At 30.6% G+C, this 19844-nt stretch overlaps 1 protein-coding gene across 1 annotated transcript; it reads left to right on the plus strand.

Moving 5' to 3' along the window:
* Nucleotides 1–9345: 9345 nt before the first annotated feature.
* LOC130663103 (uncharacterized) lies at nt 9346–16890 on the plus strand. The gene is made up of 3 exons (XM_057462175.1): nt 9346–9587; nt 15817–16000; nt 16081–16890. Exons 1-3 carry the CDS (start codon nt 9461–9463, stop codon nt 16301–16303), a joined length of 534 nt encoding a protein of 177 aa, XP_057318158.1. The 5' UTR covers nt 9346–9460; the 3' UTR covers nt 16304–16890.
* Nucleotides 16891–19844: the final 2954 nt, after the last annotated feature.

The raw sequence follows: 19844 nt of genomic DNA on the forward strand, positions 1-19844 counted from the left end.
AAAACAGGTATGGAGAAGATACCATTTTAAAGTAAATACATCATGTCAATAATGCCCTTTTAATTAGTATTGTATTATCCGCTAGGTGTCGAACAAAATCCAGAACTTCTCGTATGCCGTACAAACAATAAAAATTATAAATTGAATTTTGTTTATACTCGTCATCATAAGACAATCACATCATCGCTCTGTTTCTTTTAATTTTTGACCTGCGGTACCTTCGCTGAAATGGATCGTTCTTCAGACCAATTCACAATTTTAAATTATATTTGGTGGGTTCTTATACTGATAGCCATTATGGCTCGTATTTACCTATTTTTGAATGATTTTCGTGCTCGTAAAAGAGAACAACTAGCAAATAAAGAGCACGAAAACTAACTGAATGACTTGAATTTATTGTCTAAATGACAATAATTCATAAATAATTAATAATCATAATAATTTCAAAGTCATAAATAATACAAATATTTTGGTAGTTAAAATTCATCAAAAAAAAAAAACAAATGTTAAAATAATACTGTCTTCATCATAGATAATTTCACTGCTCAATATTCAATAACTATAAAATACGTATGAATAATAAAATTTTGACGATAATTTACTTTCCATAATAATTACAGTTTAGAGACTTGCAATATATGATATATAATTTCTGATAGATTCATTATTTTTACTTAACAATAACCAAAAATTGAATTGATGCATCAATACTTAGAATTTTTTCATAACATAGATCAATAAAGGCAATATGAACAAAATGCTTACAATCCTAATTTTTAAAATTACATGAAAATGAAAACAAAGTCACAAAACGAAATCAATTTTTAAAATAGTTCTTGAATTAATTTATTGATATGTTAAAACACTACAATAATAAGATTTATCTAAAAAATCAAAGGTACAAAAAAAATTGACTAATTGTTTAGTGATTTTTGGAAGGCTATATTTCCGTAAAAAAAAGTCTTATAAAAATGAAAAAATTAAATAAAAAAAAGGATCGTAAGCTTGAAATATCTCTAATTCAAAAATCATTCGGCAAATAATTTTTTTAAGCCACGGTTATCGCGTGATCAATAGAATAAGTTTAAGATAAAAATTTTGTAAATTTTTAGTTTCGTTTTACGGGTCTACGGGGTCGGAATTATTTTTTTTAAGAAAGCCAATTCATGCATCATTCATGAGAAATATGTACACGGAAAGAATTTTTTCGCGGATACCACTATGTTGTATGGTCGATTCTACCATACTGTATGGTAGCAAAGATTTTTTCATTCGTTTAAAAATTGTAAGTATAGATGATTTGACTATCACGGGAATGGTAACATTCACGATAGCCATTGCGGATGAGCCTATGTCAGTATGGGTGTCAAGCCCATACTGCTTGGCGGTATCCACAATGCTTCTGGTAGATAACGCTTTTCAATATTGTCAAATTACTTATGCTATTATTGTAGTATTACCGAAGTTTATTTGATTCAAAAAATAGGTTTTACTCCCATGAAAAAAATTTAGAAAAAAAATATATGTTAAAATATTACACAAATATATTTTTCATATAAAAAAAATGTATTAAAAATACATAAAAAATATATTAATATATATAAAAGATGTATAAAAAATATATTTTAAATTGTTAACCTTTAGCTGATTTTCATATATTTTTTATATGATTTAAATGTATTTTGAATGTGTTAAAAATATATCTTAGAATATATAAAAAATACATATATAAAAATATAAAAAAATTATATAAGCAATATATTTCAAATATATAAAAAATACAATTATGGAAATATAAAAAATATATATAAAGATTATATTTTTACTGTAACCAACAACTTAGAAAAAAAAATAGGGTTGGGTGGGGCAGAGCGGCCCCCATGGGCAGAGTGGCCCCCCTGAAATTTTGATCAAAAAAAAATTTTTTTTTTTTTCGACTAATTACTATAAATCCAATATGTTTGCGCATTTTTACTCCTACGCATGACATTCGGGGCAAAATGGACAAGCCCAAAATTTTGAAAAAGTGATTTTTTCATATTTTTATCGTCAAATTAAAAAAAAATGATTATAATTCCGAATTTCTAGCCCTACGCATAATACCTGGGGCAAAATGGACCAGCCAAAACTCCCAAAAATAAAACCAAAAATAGTTGTCAAGAGAAAGAAATACATTCTTAATGATGAAAACAATTTAAAAAAAAAAAAACGAAAAAAAAAATTTTTTTTATCACTTTTTGGAGGGGGGCCGCTCTGCCCCACATAAAAAAAAAATTTTTTTTCAGAATTTTGGCAAAATGTCCATAAATTTGTTCGAAATAGGACAAAAGTAAAGTGATCTTATGGTTGAAAGCCACAAAAAATAATAAAATTTTGACGATAATTTACTTTCCATAATACTTACAGTTCAGTCATTCAACCGCAACTCTACAAATATTAATAGATAAGTTTATGTTGCCATGTGACTTTACAGCTTAAATTACTTCCAGAAGCTCTGTAAGTTTTCGAATCGTTACATTGAACGGTTTATCCGGATCTATTGCCCAACCCGAGTCGAAATCTAAGTTCCGTTCTCGTTGTAATTTTTTCTCGACTCAATTCCAGAAAAATGTACTATCAAAACAGACCTTGTGCTATTGGGTACTGTATGAACGTACGTCTGGTTTAGTTATAACTCGAGGAGTTTTGTCCCAATATAACTAGTTTACAACCAAACCAGACGTTGAATAATTATAATATTAAATATAATAATAACAATGCTAACATTATTTCAGATCTGAGGTCGCGTGTTCGAATCCCACTCAGACCCATTATTTATTTATTTTTTTTTTTTTTTCTTAAATAATATTACTATTAATAATAATAACCATCAAATTAATAATGATTTATTATAAAAAAAATAAAGAAACTAAAAACACTTCAACACGTTAGAAGCAACACCACTGATATAATTGTAAAATCATAATTATCACCAAATTATAAATACATGATAAAATAATTAAATTTGACTTAAATACAAAAAAAAATTTTTACGTAGAACTTTTGTTATTCTGAAATTCAAGGAACTTCTGGAGGTAGGATGTAAAAGAGGCAGAATATCTATTAGATTCTATGAATTACTACACCTATGCTATTAACCAAATTAAGATTACCGTAGATAGAAATAATCGACGAAATATCGCAACTCCCGGGATTTAAACCCGGGTCAAAAATAAAACTTGATTCAGGCTCGCTTCGCCTTATTTTCTTTTGAAGTTATCGATTTGCCGACGATGTTTTGATAAGATCTCGACTTTTTCGACTTAAATTTAATTTTTTTCAACTTTTTCAACTTTTTTCATCTTAGTTTCAACTTATTCGTCTTTACTTTGAGCACGATAGTCATTCACCTTACTCTTGACTTGCTAAACCAAGTCGAAAAAAAGTCATTTATTCGCCTTACTTTTGCCTTAATATATAAAAATTATTTCACCTTAGTTCTGACTTATTCGACTTATAATTTAAGTCGAATAAGATTACATCAATTCAGTATCGACTTGATTTAGACTTTTTCGCCTTACATTTTAAGTCGAATAAGTCTAAACCAAGTCAATTTCGACTTGATTTTGACTTTTTCTTCTTAAAATTTAAGTCGAATAAGTCTAAACCAAGTCAATTTCTACTTGATTTCAACTTTTTCGTCTTAAATCGTGACTAAGTAAGCCAGTTAAGTCTAAACCAAGGCGAAAACTTAATATATTTCATACATCCGTAAAAAAAGTCGAGTTTGTCTTGTGAAAAACGGCTCCAAATTTCAACTTGGTAAACCAAGTCTAAATCAAGTTTTATTTTTGACCCGGGAACCTATCACCTAAACGGTTGCCAGTCTTATGCGCTAACCGCAACGCTACGCAACCCATATGCAACCGAGAACTTTAGTAAGTTCATATGACCGAGTTGTAAGCAACGCCGCGGCGTTGTAGCGCGTTGTAGCGTTGTAGCGTTGTAGCGCGCTACAATTAACAGTCCATCGGGTTAAATATTTAAGGGAGAGGAGATAAAAACTCACGATCACATGTGAAATTATTATGTACACACTGTAAATAAGCGGGAGTGAATTTAGAGTGAATTTTCACTCCCATCACTCGGAGTATGAGATGTGCAAAAAAATTAAATTAAATTAAATTAAATTAATAACATAAAAGGTGAATAGGAAAATTCATAATTAAAAAAAAAAACGAATTTTATTAAATAAAATTAAAATAAAAGTAATAATTAAAAATAAAATAAGCGATTGAGGTGTGCACTTTTGGATTTTTCAACTTATTTTATTTTCAGAATTGAGTATAGTATCTACGAATATATCACGATTATTGAATTGGGAAGAATCTTATACAATAATATTATTAATATTAGTAATAACGAGCAACCCGCAGTCACAACGTGACTGCCCAAATATCGCTACTTAATTTATAAAATACGTACATAGAAAAAAAAATTAACTTGACTCAAGTGAAATATTCTTGAACCAAGGATACTAGTTTGAAAAATCCCATTTTATTTGCTTCAAGAATTTATTTCTTAACTCAAGAAGTTTCAGGATTCTTAAATCAAGATTTGTATATCGCGTTACAGATGCCATAAGGGCATATACCGGCAAAAGGTCCTGGTGAAAAGCCATAAGGGCATATAAAAAATTTTTTTTCGGGAATCGACGTAGTTTTGTCCGAAATGTGGAGAAATGCTAAAAAAAAATTTTATATGCCCTTATGGCTTCCGTGACCCACTTCGGATGCCAGAAGGGCATAGCAAAAAAATTTTTTTTCGGGAATAGATGTATTTTCATCCGAAATGTGCAGAAATGCAAAAAAAATATTTTATATGCCCTTATGGCTCCCGGGACCCACCTCGGATGCCATAAGGGCATATAAAAAAAATTCTATTATTTTTTCTAAGTCCAAGAAAATTTTTAGTTAGGCAAAAATTTTGTTTTTGCATTTCTACACGTTTCATACAAAAGTACGTTGATTCCCGAAAAAAAATTTTTTTGCTATGCCCTTATGGCTCCCGGGACCCACCTCGGATGCCATAAGGGCATATAAAAAAAATTCTGTTATTTTTTCTAAGTCCAAGAAAATTTTTAGTTAGGCAAAAATTTTTTTTTTGCATTTCTACACGTTTCATACAAAAGTACGTTGATTCCCGAAAAAAAATTTTTTTGCTATGCCCTTATGGCTCCCGGGACCCACCTCGGATGCCATAAGGGCATATAAAAAAAATTTTTTTTTGGGAATCAACGTATTTTTGTATGAAACGTGCAGAAATGCGAAAAAAAAATTTTCGCTTAACTAAAAATTTTCTTGGACTTAGAAAAAATAACAGAATTTTTTTTATATGCCCTTATGGCATCCGAGGTGGGTCCCGGGAGCCATAAGGGCATATAAAAAAAATTTTTTTCGGGAATCGATGTATTTTCGTCCGAAATGTGCAGAAATGCAAAAAAAAATTTATATGCCCTTATGGCACCCCGGAACCATAAGGGCATATAAATTTTTTTTTTGCATTTCTGCACATTTCGGACGAAAATACATCGATTCCCGAAAAAAATTTTTTTTATATGCCCTTATGGCATCTGTAACGCGATATGCTTGGTTCAAAAGTATTTTTTTTTTCACACAATAAATCTAACTCTCAAACCAAGTAACAGATTTACTTAAGTGAAGTGAACATTTTGACGCCAGGTTGCGCCTCGATGGGAACAGCGTACTTGCTTGCTTTTCTCAGTCAGTTGTACACTAATGGAAAAAATTAAAGGATCAAAAAAAAATTCTAAATTTTTAGGCGATTTTCAACAGGCTCTAACTTTGATAGAAATGGTCGTACAAGAAATAAAAAAAAAGGAAATTGTAGCTCCAAGTGTCTACTTTCTGGATTAGAACTTCAAAATTTTTTTGCGCCAGCAGTTTTTGAGTAATCTTAGAAAAACCAGCAACAAAAAAATTTTCAAATTAAAAAAATTTTTTTTTTCGTCTCCGGGCGTGGAAAAAATTATTTTTGCTTAACCACTATTAGGATCGGATACCTTCATTATTCAGCTTTAATTTCTTTTTTTATAGACCTTGATACGTCCACTTCTCGCCGAGATATCGGTCTTCAAATGGAAAAGGATCCTTTTGTCTTTGATTATCGATATCTCAGAAACCAATGATCGCACAGAAAGTTAATGGTGAGTTTTAAAAACTTGAATAAATTCCCTTCAACGATTAGCCATTGTTTTTTCGAACAAAAAATTTTTTCCTATCGTCACATGAATTTAAAAATGCAACAAAAAAAGGGCTTTTTGTGGTTTTTTGGAAAATCAAGCGCTGAAACGAAAATATTGTGGAAATCGATAATGTTGACTGTGCATTTTACAGTTCAATATGTCCACAAAAACCCTGCAGAGAGCCAGATTAATCCAACCAGCCGTTTTTTTGTTTCACGCCATCAAATTTTTCAAAAAATTAAAAGATCACGTTTTTTAAAAAAAAATTTTTTTTGGAATAACTATAGGAAATTTACAAAACCAACACCCAATAATTTTTAACACGTTTACGTCGCTGCATTCCGTGATTTTACTGATCTCTCAGACATTAAATTCAAAAAAATTTTTTTTTTTTTTTTGAAATTTTTGTTTCGAAAAACAACTTTTTTCTTTTTTGGAAATTTAAGCACTGTCCGCAATAAAATTGTGGACAAAGCTCTAAAAAAATGTTTGTTTTCATCTTGTTAAAGATTATGAGCTTTTCAGAGCAAAAAACGTGATCCTTTAATTTTTTGAAAAATTTGATGGCGTGAAACAAAAAAACGGCTGGTTGGATTAATCTGGCTCTCTGCAGGGTTTTTGTGGACATATTGAACTGTAAAATGCACAGTCAACATTATCGATTTCCACAATATTTTCGTTTCAGCGCTTGATTTTCCAAAAAACCACAAAAAGCCCTTTTTTTGTTGCATTTTTAAATTCATGTGACGATAGGAAAAAATTTTTTTTTCGAAAAAACAATGGCTAATCGTTGAAGGGAATTTATTCAAGTTTTTAAAACTCACCATTAACTTTCTGTGCGATCATTGGTTTCTGAGATATCGATAATCAAAGACAAAAGGATCCTTTTCCATTTGAAGACCGATATCTCGGCGAGAAGTGGACGTATCAAGGTCTATAAAAAAAGAAATTAAAGCTGAATAATGAAGGTATCCGATCCTAATAGTGGTTAAGCAAAAATAATTTTTTCCACGCCCGGAGACGAAAAAAAAAATTTTTTTAATTTGAAAATTTTTTTGTTGCTGGTTTTTCTAAGATTACTCAAAAACTGCTGGCGCAAAAAAATTTTGAAGTTCTAATCCAGAAAGTAGACACTTGGAGCTACAATTTCCTTTTTTTTTATTTCTTGTACGACCATTTCTATCAAAGTTAGAGCCTGTTGAAAATCGCCTAAAAATTTAGAATTTTTTTTTGATCCTTTAATTTTTTCCATTAGTGTAGTTAGTTTTGAATTGTTAGTTCACAATTTGAACATCAAAACATAAATCTCGCCGTTGATAATTATTTTTGTTTAATGTATATGCTTATGAACAAATTTCGGTATCGTAATACTTAAAGTAGTAAATAATTACTGTGTTCAAACTTTAAAGATTTTCACAATAAATGTATTTAATTGTCAATGCTTATACTGGGTAACCTCAAATTTTCTATTATTGAAAATGTGGCCATTAAACAAAAATATTATTTAAATTTTTAGTACAAATAAATTTTTTTTTAAATAAAAATATGCATTAAATTTCCAAATCAAAAATTAGTATAAGTAACCATAGTAGTAATAAACTGATTAATAATTTTTAAAAATAAATTTGTATATTTCTGAATCGAATAAAACAACATCCTAATTCAAAAAATGATGTAAAATTGTGGTTACTTAAGTGTATATATCGCAGGCAATATTATTTTTATTTACTGTTATTTATATTATAATTATTACTGTAAGTTTATCATATACTTAAATTATAAAATAACATGTATATTTTGTTTGCCATTTGGCCAATTGGCTTTGGCATAAATAAATTGATCTATATATCTATCTATCTTTTATTCAATTTTTGACGAGTAGAAACATAGATTGCTTGTTCATATAAATTGACGAACGTCAAAAACTTCGTTCTCTATTTTGTATTTTTAATTTTTGACTTCGTGAAATTTAGATCAATAGAATAATTGTCCTGTTTTGAAATATTACAAGTCATTTTTTCCAAATATATAATAAATTGATCTATTTATAAAATCTTTCATGAATATTAATTGCCAATCATCATTATTGTGGATTTTTAACTTATTATTGACTCGTTTTGAAAGCTTTTGTTGAAACTCAATAATTTTTTTTCTTTTTGTTTTTGTTTTTATTTTATTATAAAGAATTTAATAATTGAACCAGAAAAAATTTTTGTTTTACCGTCATTGTTATTTCAGATTATTAAAATATTAAAAATTGATATATATAATCCCGCATGGAAAAGCTATATATTGTTAAAAATTTATAGAAATTACATATATTTTTTGAGAAGCTGCCCGATAGCATAGAAGTGGAAATTACAAACTAAAATACATGGTTTTTATTATGTAATCAGACCTTTTTTGTAGGGAATTTAATTTTACATAAACTAAGTAAAAATTATTTTTTTTTACTTCTATGTTTTAGCAGTTCTGACGTAAAACATTAAATTATGAATTAAAATTAAAAATAGCGATGATAGACCTCTTAAAATAAATATTAAGGGCTCAAACTTTCATGAAATTTTTTTTTTTGTAATTCTGAATAATATTGTCGATATAGCTAAGAAAAAAAAAATAGTCAATTTTTTTGGCCCAGTCAAATATATATGCTCACCATACATAAAAAAAGTTATATTGATAAATATATAATTAATATATTGTAGCAATATACTATCATACATTAATACGGCAAAAATATAAATATTATTTTATATATTGTGCAATATATCACATTATAATATTCATATATTTTAAAGTATATTTTTTCACATATAAAGTTTTTTCATGTGGGATGAATCTTTTATTATTCCTAATAAAAAACTTTTTAGGGTTAGTGTCATAATACAATTATGACAGTGGTGCTAGCATAGACCGACGACTAAAACTGTTTTATAACTCGGGTATATTGATCTAAACTATTTTTGTCCTCATATGTTATGGTCCCTAACTTTGAATAGGGCTCTGAGGTTATACTAGTTCAATTTAATGCGTCCTGTATCCAAAAAAGTCTATATTCTATGCAATGTCTGTGACCTATAAATAAACTAGTAACACGAGTTGTGTCGATGCAATGTTAGTCTTAGTTAAACTACTGAGAAGCACACGACAGCGCATTTTATAAAATAAAAAAATTTAGAAATTCAGTAAGTTTCTCATTCCATTGGTTTACAAATTATGAATAAGTTAACCGGGATCATGGAGACTAAAGAACATGATAAAAAAAGCATGGATGACCTCACTCACGAAGCTTCTTTTGAGCCATCAACGCATAGTATTGTTGTTGTTTATGTGATAAGTTTATGTAAGTTAACAATATCTATTACGATTATGCATGAATAAATTTTTCGATTATCGAGATACCCGACTAGAAATTGTCCCAATACATAGGGGAGACCGGGGCAAGACGGCCCACCTAAGCCGGTTATTATTATTTGTGGCTTTTAACCATCAAGTCGATTTACTCTTGTCCAACTTGAACTCAATTCACCAAAATTTTGGTGAAGCTCCTGAAAAAAAATTTTTTTTTTTTGGGGCAAGACGGCCCCCTCCGAAAAAAAATGAAAAAAAAAATTTTTTTTTTTAATTGTAAAAAAATTTCCCGCGTAACAAATGTTACGAAAAAAAAACCTGTGATAACTTAAAATAAATCTAAACCTAAGTCTCAAAAAAAAAATAAAGAAAAAAAATTTGAAAAATAACGATTGTTACTGTCTCTCCTGCCATGGACTGTATTTGGAATCAAAAGAATCATGGATTCAATGTCAACAATGTAAAGAATGGACTCATGATTCCTGTGCAGGAGTTGACGAATATTTTTCCGATACGTACATTTGTGAATATAGTGAGGATTAATTTATAATACACTTAAATTAAATTTAATACTTCAAAAAGTATTTTTGTTACATTTTAATAGTTAATGTTGTTAATTCTATAAATATATTATTCACAATGTTATATATAATAATTATAATTGTTTTGTTGGGTTCTATAACCAATTATATGAACAAATTAAAAGTTATTTAATAAAAAATAACAATTGATTAATAATTATTTTTCTATTGAATAAAAAATTGATTATTGGATTTTTTAACTTTTTCAAATGCTCTATTTTAATCCAAATCCATATAATTAACCAAAAAATGATATTTCTATTAAATTAATCATGACTAGGTTATAATACTATGAAATACATTTTCTTTTAGAATTTTTGAGTGGTTCATTTTGCCCCAAGTTTCACGTATCGGGCTAAAAATGAGTAAATAATCTAAATTTGTGATAATCAAAAGAAAACAAGAAAAAAAAATTTTTGGTTAATTTTTGAGGTGGGCCTTCTTGCCCCAGGTGGGCCGTCTTGCCCCGGTCTCCCCTATATTGGCTACCAATTGAGAATCGCTGTGGCATGCCCAGTAGGTCTACCCCAGTCGGAACCCGATCGGGAACTTGTTGGGATATCCCAATGTCATAATTAGTTACCCAGCATCAGTTTTTTTCTGAGTGCCCTAGCGGATCCGAATTACGGTAAATACAGTGATTTACCGTAATTTACTGTAATTTACGGTGCCTAGCAGAATTACCGTAAATTACGGTAATCTACGGCAAATTACGGTAAATTGCCGTAATTTATCGTAATTTACAGCGCCTAGCAGAATTACCGTAAATTACGGTAATCTACGGCAAATTACGGTAAATTGCCGTAGATTACCGCAATTTACCGTAATTTACGGTAGATTACCGTTATTTATGGTAATTCTGCTAGGCACCGTAAATTACGGTAAATCACTGTATTTACCGTAATTCGGATCCGCTAGGGTGGGACCTAATTGGAAACTCATTGAGATAGCCCAATGGAAAAATAAATAACTTTTATTGATTTTGCCACATCGAGACCCAGTTGGGAACTTGTTGGGATATCCCAACGCAAAAATCACCTTGCCAACATCAGTTTTTTTTAAGTGGGACCTAATTGGGAATTCGTTGGGATAGCCCAACGCAAAAATAAATAACTTTTATTGGTTTTGCCACATCGGGACTCAGTTGGGATCAATTTGAAAATTTGCAGGGTTCTTGAGAGTACATTGAGCTAAAAAAGTCCTTGGCAACATTATTTTTAACTTCCCGCTAAGAAAATTGCAAATTTTCAAAAACGTCCGATTTTCGGTCGACGTTTTGAGGTCCTAGGAAACTATTCTGACTATTCCCGGGTGGACGTCCGTGTGTATGTGTGTGTGGGTGTGTGTGTGTGTGTGTGTGTGTGTGTGTGTGTGTGTGTGTGTGTGTGTGTGTGTGTGTGTGTGTGTGTGTGTGTGTGTGTGTGTGTGTGAACTTTTTTTTGTCCGACGATATCTTTGGAACGGATGAACCAATTTGAACGTACTTGGTGGCGATCGAAAGAGCTCACCAAAACTTAGTCTTGATTCGATTTTGGGGTAAATCGGTCATGTAGTTTACAAGTTATACAAAGAATGAGAATTAAAAATTTTTTTTTATTTTAGTTTTCTATTGATTTCTCAGAAACGACTTATACGATCAACTTTAAAATCTAATCAGCTCTAGAACTCAATAAAACACGTCGATTGCCGCCTCAATCATCAAAATCAGATAATTCGTTCGAGAGTTATCGCGGGAGAAAGAAATGGTAAAAAACAGTTTTTTGCGAATATCTTTGAAACAACTGAACCAAACAATTTCAAAATTTTATCAGCTCTAGAACTCAATAAAATACGCCGATTGCCGCCGCAACCATCGAAATCGGTCAATTCATTCCTGAGATATCGTGGGAGAAAGAAATGCTAAAATCGGTTTTTTTTTTAAACAATGGCACACTAAAGTATTTTCGAGCTCGAAGAGCTCGAAAATGTATCCACAACAATGTTTTCGAGCTCAAGGAGCTCGAAAACAGCGGGGAGATTTGGGGCTGGCCCGCAGGGTCAACCGATAGACAGATTTTTTTTATCGATATTCACTGAGTAGCGGTTGATTTACTAAAAATCCAAAAAAAGTCTTGTTTTCACCCCGATTTGCGAAAATCGAAATTTTATCAGATGTCGACGTTTTGAGGCCCTAAGAAGCTATTCTGACTATTTTCAGAATGATATCCGAATGTCGGTATGTATGTGTGTGTGTGTGTGTATGTATGTATGTGTGTGACCGGTCTATAACTTTTTAACTAATGAACCGATGGTTAAAGGGGCAATCGAAAGAGCTTGTTGGCCATCAACTTTTCTGAAAATTTTAGATCATTTGATCAAGTAGACTCGAAAATATTGGCGAATTACGGAAAAAAAAATTTTTTTTTTTTAGTTTTTTATTGATTTCTCAGAAACAACTTGAACGATTGACTTCAAAATCTAATCAGCTCTAGAACTTAATAAAACGCGTCGATTGCCGCCCTAGCCATCTCAATCGGATAATTCGTTCGAGAGTTATCGTGGCAGAAAGAAATAATAAAAAATGTTTTTTTGCGAATATCATTGAAACGACTCAACCAAACAATTTCAAAATTTAATCAGCTCTAGAACTCAATAAAACACGTCGATTGTCGCCTCAACCATCAAAATTGGTTCATTAGTTCGCGAGATATCGTGAGAGAAAGAAATGCTAAAAAACGGTTTTTTTCGAAAACAATGGGATACAAAAGTATTTTAGAGCTCGAAGAGCTCTAAAATGTATTCACAACAATGTTTTCGAGCTCGAAGAGCTCGAAAACAGCGGGAAGTTTTGGGGCTGGCCCGCAGGGTCAACCGATAGACAGAATTTTTTGTACTTACTTCTAATGGATGATAAAAATATAAAATTTTTTTTTTCCAAAAAATGTTAAGGGGGTCTTATAGAGAATTTATTCAAGTTTTTAACGCCGCCCTTCAACTTACTGTGTGATCCTCGTGTAAAAAAAATTTCTCCCGGAGGCATCCCGCATTTGGAACCTGCCGCTCATGAGACTGACCGGAACTTTAAGCGGAAGATTGGCGGAACCTTTTAAATTGGTAAAGAGCACATAACATAGCTATAAAATTCTTAAGAAAAATATTAGCATCTATTTTGAACGAAAATTAGTAAATTCTGCTAACTTTTATGATGTCTAAGATTTTAAATAGTGCCGCTAAAATTCCTGAAATCTTCCGATAATAGTATTTTGGGTATTTTCAAGTGAAACTGCGGAATACAAAAAATACTAAAAGTGCCGCGTAAATTCCTGGAATCTTCCAAAAAGAGTTCATAGGGTGCTTTCAGATGAAACTGCGGAATACAAAAAATACCAAAACTGCCACGTCAATTCCGAAAGGAGATCGTGGGGTACTTTTAGGTAAAACTGCGAAATACAAAAAATACCAAAACCGCCGCGTAAATTCTTAGAATCTTTCAAAAAGGGTTCGTAGGGTGCTTTCAGGTGAAACTGCGGAATACAAAAAATAATAAAAGTACCGCTATAATTCCTGGAATCTTCCGAAAGGAGATCATGGGGTACTTTTAGGTAAAACTGCGGAATACAAAAATACTAATATTGCCGCGGCAGTATTGGTATTTATTGTATTCCCCAGTTTCACCTGAAAGCATCCTACCAACTCTTTTTAGAAGATTCCAAGAATTTACGCGGCGGTTTTGGTATTTTTTGTATTTCGCAGTTTTACCTAAAAGTACCCCACGATCTCCTTTCGGAAGATTCCAGGAATTATAGCGGTACTTTTATTATTTTTTGTATTCCGCAGTTTCACCTGAAAATACCCAAAATACTATTATCGGAAGATTTCAGGAATTTTAGCGGCACTATTTAAAATCTTCGACATCATAAAACTTAGCAGAATTTACTAATTTTCGTTTAAAATAGATGCTAACATTTTTCTTAAGAATTTTATAGCTATGTTATAGGGAAGACCGGGGCAAGAAGGCCCATCTGATATTTTGATCGAAAAAAAAATTTTTTTTTTTTCGTCTAATTACTATAAATCCGATACATTGGGGCAATTTTAGCCCTACGATGACACCTGGGGCAAAATGGACCAGCCGAAAATTTTGAAAAAATAATTTTTTCATATTTTCTGGCTAATTCTCTTTCTCTGGGGCAAATTTGGTCATATAAAATACTCAAAAATAAAAATTTCTTTTTTAGTTGATAAAATTTGGAAATAAAATAAAATTATTAATAGTCTAAAAAATTTAAAAAAGACGTTTTGTGGGTTAAATGTAATGACAAAAAAGAAATATAGAATTGCTTTTTTTTGGAGTCAATTTTAAATTCAAATTCAACTTTATTGCAATAACTGTGAAAAAATAATTACAATCAATTTTTTTTTTAGTAAAAGTAGGGAAACGATTTATTTCACGTTAAAAAATTTTTTTTGAGTAACATAAAAGTGAAAATAGTTTTCAAGATTAAGAAATACGTTCTTAACGATCGAAACGATTTAAAAAAAATAAAAAAAAACAAAATTATCATTTTTTGGAGGTGGGCCTCCTTGCCCCGAAAAAAAAAAAATTTTTTTTCAGAGTTTTGGCAAGATGTCCAGAAATTTGTTCAAAATAGGACAAAAGTGAAATGATCTGATGGTTGAAAGCCACAAAAAGTGATAATCTGCTTAGGGGGGCCGCTCTGCCCCGGTCTCCCCTATGCTCTTTACCAATTTAAAAGGTTCCGCCAATCTTCCGCTTAAAGTTCCGGTCCGGTATGTAATTATATACTTATATATAATGACATAAAATTATATGTAATTTTATATGATTATATCTTATTATATGTAATTTTTTAATTTCCCGCTTAGAAAATTTCAAATTTTCAAAAAAAGGGAAGTTATTGGTTTCAGTCCGATTTTCGAAAATCGAGTTTTCATCAGATGTCGACGTTTTGAGGTCCTAGGAAGCTATTCTGACTATTCCCGGGTGGACGTCCGTGTGTATGTGTGTGTGTGTGTGGGTGTGTGTGTGTGCGTGTGTGTGTGCGTGCGTGTGTGTGTGTGTGTGTGTGTGTGTGATCTTTTTTTTGTCCGACGATATCTTTGAAACGAATCAACCGATTTGAACGTACTTGGTGGCAATCGAAAAGGCTCATCAAAACTTAGAATTGATTAGATTTTGGGGTAGATTGGTCATGTAGTTTACGAGTGAGACGAAGAATAAAAATAAAATTTTTTTTTTGTTTTTGGTTTTTTGCGTATAACTTATAAACCACTTGCCCGATTCACCTCAAAATGTAATCAGTTTTAAGTCTTGTTGAGCCCTTCCAATCGCCACCGAGAACGTCCAAATCGGTTCATACTATCTAAAGATATTGTCGGACAAAAATTATAATTTTTTAGTGAAGCTATGTTTTACCGGCCTAACAAATTTTTGAGGTCGAAGACCTCAAAAATTTACAAGTAATAATGTTTCCGAGCTCCCTGAGCTCGAAAACAGCGGGAAGTTTTGGGACTGTCCCGCAGGGTCAGGCGGGTTTCAGTTTTTTTCCCGGGGTAGCAGAATTAAATAATCAGAAATTAAACTGTCAAGTATATCCTCAGATCCAAACTGACAAAATTTTTTTTTTTATTTTACTAAAGGTTTGGTGACAGGACATCAAATATTATGGGATTCCCAGGGGATACTAAATTACAAAGCCGCTTATTTGTGTTACGGATTGACGATCGGTACTCTTATGTCTATTTCTGTGAAGTTACTATCACATCTTCAATGTGTCAATAAAGTAGATTGGAAATATAGGTGTAAATTTTTTTCTCTATATGGGTAAGTGCACTTGCAAATTCTTCTTAGAAACAAATAATTCAAATTACATGTATATGATTTTAATATTTTTGTTATTCCAGCATAAGTCAAACAATCATGGCTGTTCTGGAACTTTCGACTTTGTACTCAGGGTACTTTATGTCTGAAGAGGATCTTATAAAAATATGTGGATGGAAATGTCCATTACCATCATTAATATTAGGCATGACATTGAGTTTTTGTTATACATGCACGTTAATTTTCTGTATACATTGGTTGTATTGTAGATTTAAAAATTCCTGGTTGATGGAAAAATTTATTTAAATTCTTATTTTCTCCGATGAGTTTTTCGAAACATTATTGAAGAAGGTTCCAACTCCTTCGATTAAAGCCACATAAATTAATGACAATTGTACTGCACCTAAAGTTTATACTGTTTAACTGCCTAGCGGTGACTCCAAACTTAACTAATAATTTTTATCCTGCTTGTAATAATAATTATTGTTTTCGTTGTATACTGGTGATTAGTTATAAATAAATAATATAGTTTGGGCCAACCGATGTTTATAGACTGTATTTTTATTATTTTATTTCATGTCATGATACATTGAGAGACATTTTTATTACATCCCTAGCGGTTTCACCGCGACGGTGAAAACACGGTCGAATCATGGTGTTTTTACAACATCTACTATTATTAAACGGCTTGATTTCTATATTTATTTCATTACAGTAAATTTAAATATTGAATACCCATTAAAAACTTACAAATTCTTATTAATGTCAATATTTTTACTAACGAAATTACTATTATGACAATTTATTATAAGATAAGAATGTATTAATAATAAAAAACTATAAATTTCTGATAAAAACTAGTAATATATTTTTATGAAATAATTTACACAGAGTCAAAACAGAAAATTTGAATTAAAATTTCATTTTTATAAACAATGACGCAATATTATATAATATTTTTTAATTTTTAATGTTAAACTTAAAGGTTTAAAATAAAATAAATCATTATAGCTAATAATAAAACAAGCTGGCAGTATATCGGTTACTTCATAAACGTTTTCATGACTTCGGAACGCATCTTCATCCACTTCTTCATCTACAATAGAAATAAGAAAATAATATTTAATTTGTAATCTAAATTCGAATCTCCTCAATACTCCGAAATTTTTTTTAATAATATTTCAACTACAGTGGTTATCAAATATTATCAATTGAAATTATGTATTCAGAAAGAATATATCAATTTAACATTTAAATTAAATTTAATTTTTTTAATTTTCTCATGTAAGCACTATTCAATAAAAATAAACTATTATTGGGAAAAAAAAAATAATAAAATAATAACTTACAGAAAGAGGTTAAGCAATAGGAAAAGTATGAAACATTAATTTAAAAAAATAATTACCTTTAAAAGTTTCTTGAAGAGATGGTAAACCCCATTCAATCAACTTTTCTTGTACCCAAGAATCCATATAACTAATAATAATAACTGTAATATAACTGTAATTGTTGAATAAATTTTAATAAAATAATTTTTTAACTGAAAAACTTTTCGAGTGTAAACAAACATCAGCACTGTGGAATTGGAGGGAAATCAGAGAATTGGTGGCGCCACCACTGCGGTTGCTATGGTAACGCAGCATTAAGTTTTAGCTCTGGAAAAAACTTAGGTATTCTCAGGGGAAAAATACCAGTTTTTTAATATTAAGAAACTTATACTGGATATTAAAATACTCGGATAAAAATATTTTGTATCCTGGGAGGAAAAAAACTTTTTTTTCAGTGTGTGCTCCATGGATTAATTCCCAAATAGACTGGGCTCTAGAGCTTCATAAGTCGCGTCGAATGCCACCTCAACCATCAAAATCGGTTCATTCGTTCAAGAGAAACCGTTGTCGAAAGAATTAAAAAAAAAAATTTTTTTATTTTTTCTGAAATATCTCAAAAACGACTCGATAAATCGAATTCAAAATTTGATCAGCTTTAGAAATTGATAAAACGCGTCGATTGCCACCTCAACCGTCTTAATCGGTTTATTAGTTTGAGAGATATCGTTGGAGAAAAAATGATGAAAAACGTTTTTTTTCGAAAACAACAGCATACAAACGTATTTTCGAGCTCGAAGAGTAAAATACTTAAAAAATATATAAAATTTTTTTGTTCCTTTAATCTTTTGCGTAAGTGTATATAAATATATGATTATATATATTTATATATAATGAAATTAGAACGATTTATACAATTATATATAAATATACATCGATATATAAGACTATATATAAATTTACATAATTATATATATTTATAGGGGAAGGGGGGGCAAAAGGGGGTAGAGTAGGCAAAACGGGGTACCCCCAAAATTTGATAAAAAAAAATTTTATATTTTAAATGGTTTTTAAACATTCCAAAATCACTTCTGTAAATATAACTAAGCGTTACTTTGAATTTTTTTTGATAAACTTTTTCAAAAATCAATTGTCAGTTGAAAAATATTAATGACGTTTGTTTTATGATAAAAACTATTAAAAATTTTTTTTCTTCTTTTGTATCCAATAAATACGTAAAATGTAATTTTTCTTCATGTAAATTACTTAAAAAAAAATTCAACTTAATCAAATTCGTTTAAAATCCAAAAATTTTTTTTTTTTACCTTTTTTAGGGGGTACCCCACTTTGCCCGCAAAAATGAAAAATTTTTTTTTTCAACGGTAACTGAACATTTCTTCTAATTACTTTGAATATCATTAAAAAAATAAGATTTAGCGTATTTGAGTCCTCGAAAACTTGGTATTTCCTTAAGTACCCCCTTTTGCCCCTCCCTCCCCTATATAATTAAAAATAAAAAGTTTAAAACAATTAGATATAATCATACATAATTATATATAATTATACAAAGTTATATAAAATTATATATAATTTTATATGATTATATCTTATTATATATAATTTTTTAACTTCCCGCTAAGAAAATTTCAAATTTTCAAAAAAAGGGAAGTTATTGGTTTCAGTCCGATTTTCGAAAATCGAGTTTTCATCAGATGTCGACGTTTTGAGGTCCTAGGAAGCTATTCTGACTATTCCCGGGTGGACGTCCGTGTGTATGTGTGTGTGTGTGTGGGTGTGTGTGCGTGTGTATGTGTGTGTGTGATCTTTTTTTTGTCCGACGATATCTTTGGAACGAATCAACCGATTTGAACGTACTTGGTGAAAATCGAAAGAGCTCATCAAAACTTAGACTTGATTAGATTTTGGGGTAGATCGGTCATATAGTTTACGAGTTATACGAAGAATAAAAATAAAAAATTTTTTTTGTTTTTGGTTTTTTGCGTATAACTTCTAAACTACTTGCCCGATCTACCCCAAAATCTAATCAATTCTAAGTTTTGGTGAGCCTTTTCGATTGCCACCAAGAACGTCCAAGTCGGTTCATACTATCCAAAGATATCGTCGGACAAAAATTATAATTTTTCAGTGAAGGTATGTTTTACCGGCCTAAAAAATTTTTGAGCCCAAATTTACAAGTAATAATGTTTCCGAGCTCTCTAAGCTCGAAAACAGCGGGAAGTGTTGGGGCTGGCCCGCAGGGTCAGGCGGTTTTCGGATTTTTTTTCCCGGGGTAGCAGAATTAAATAATCAGAACCTAAACTGTCAAGTATATCCTCAGATCCAAACTGCCAAAATTTTTTTTTTTATTTTACTAAAGGTTTGGTGACAGGATATCAAATATTATGGGATTCCCAGGAGATACTAAATTACAAACTCGCTTATTTGTGTTGCGGATTGACGATAGTTACTCTTATATCTATTTCTGTAAAGTTACTATCACATCTTCAATGTGCCAATAAAGT

The sequence above is a fragment of the Microplitis mediator genome, chromosome 2 (assembly GCF_029852145.1).
Source record: "Microplitis mediator isolate UGA2020A chromosome 2, iyMicMedi2.1, whole genome shotgun sequence".
NCBI lineage: Eukaryota > Metazoa > Arthropoda > Insecta > Hymenoptera > Braconidae > Microplitis > Microplitis mediator.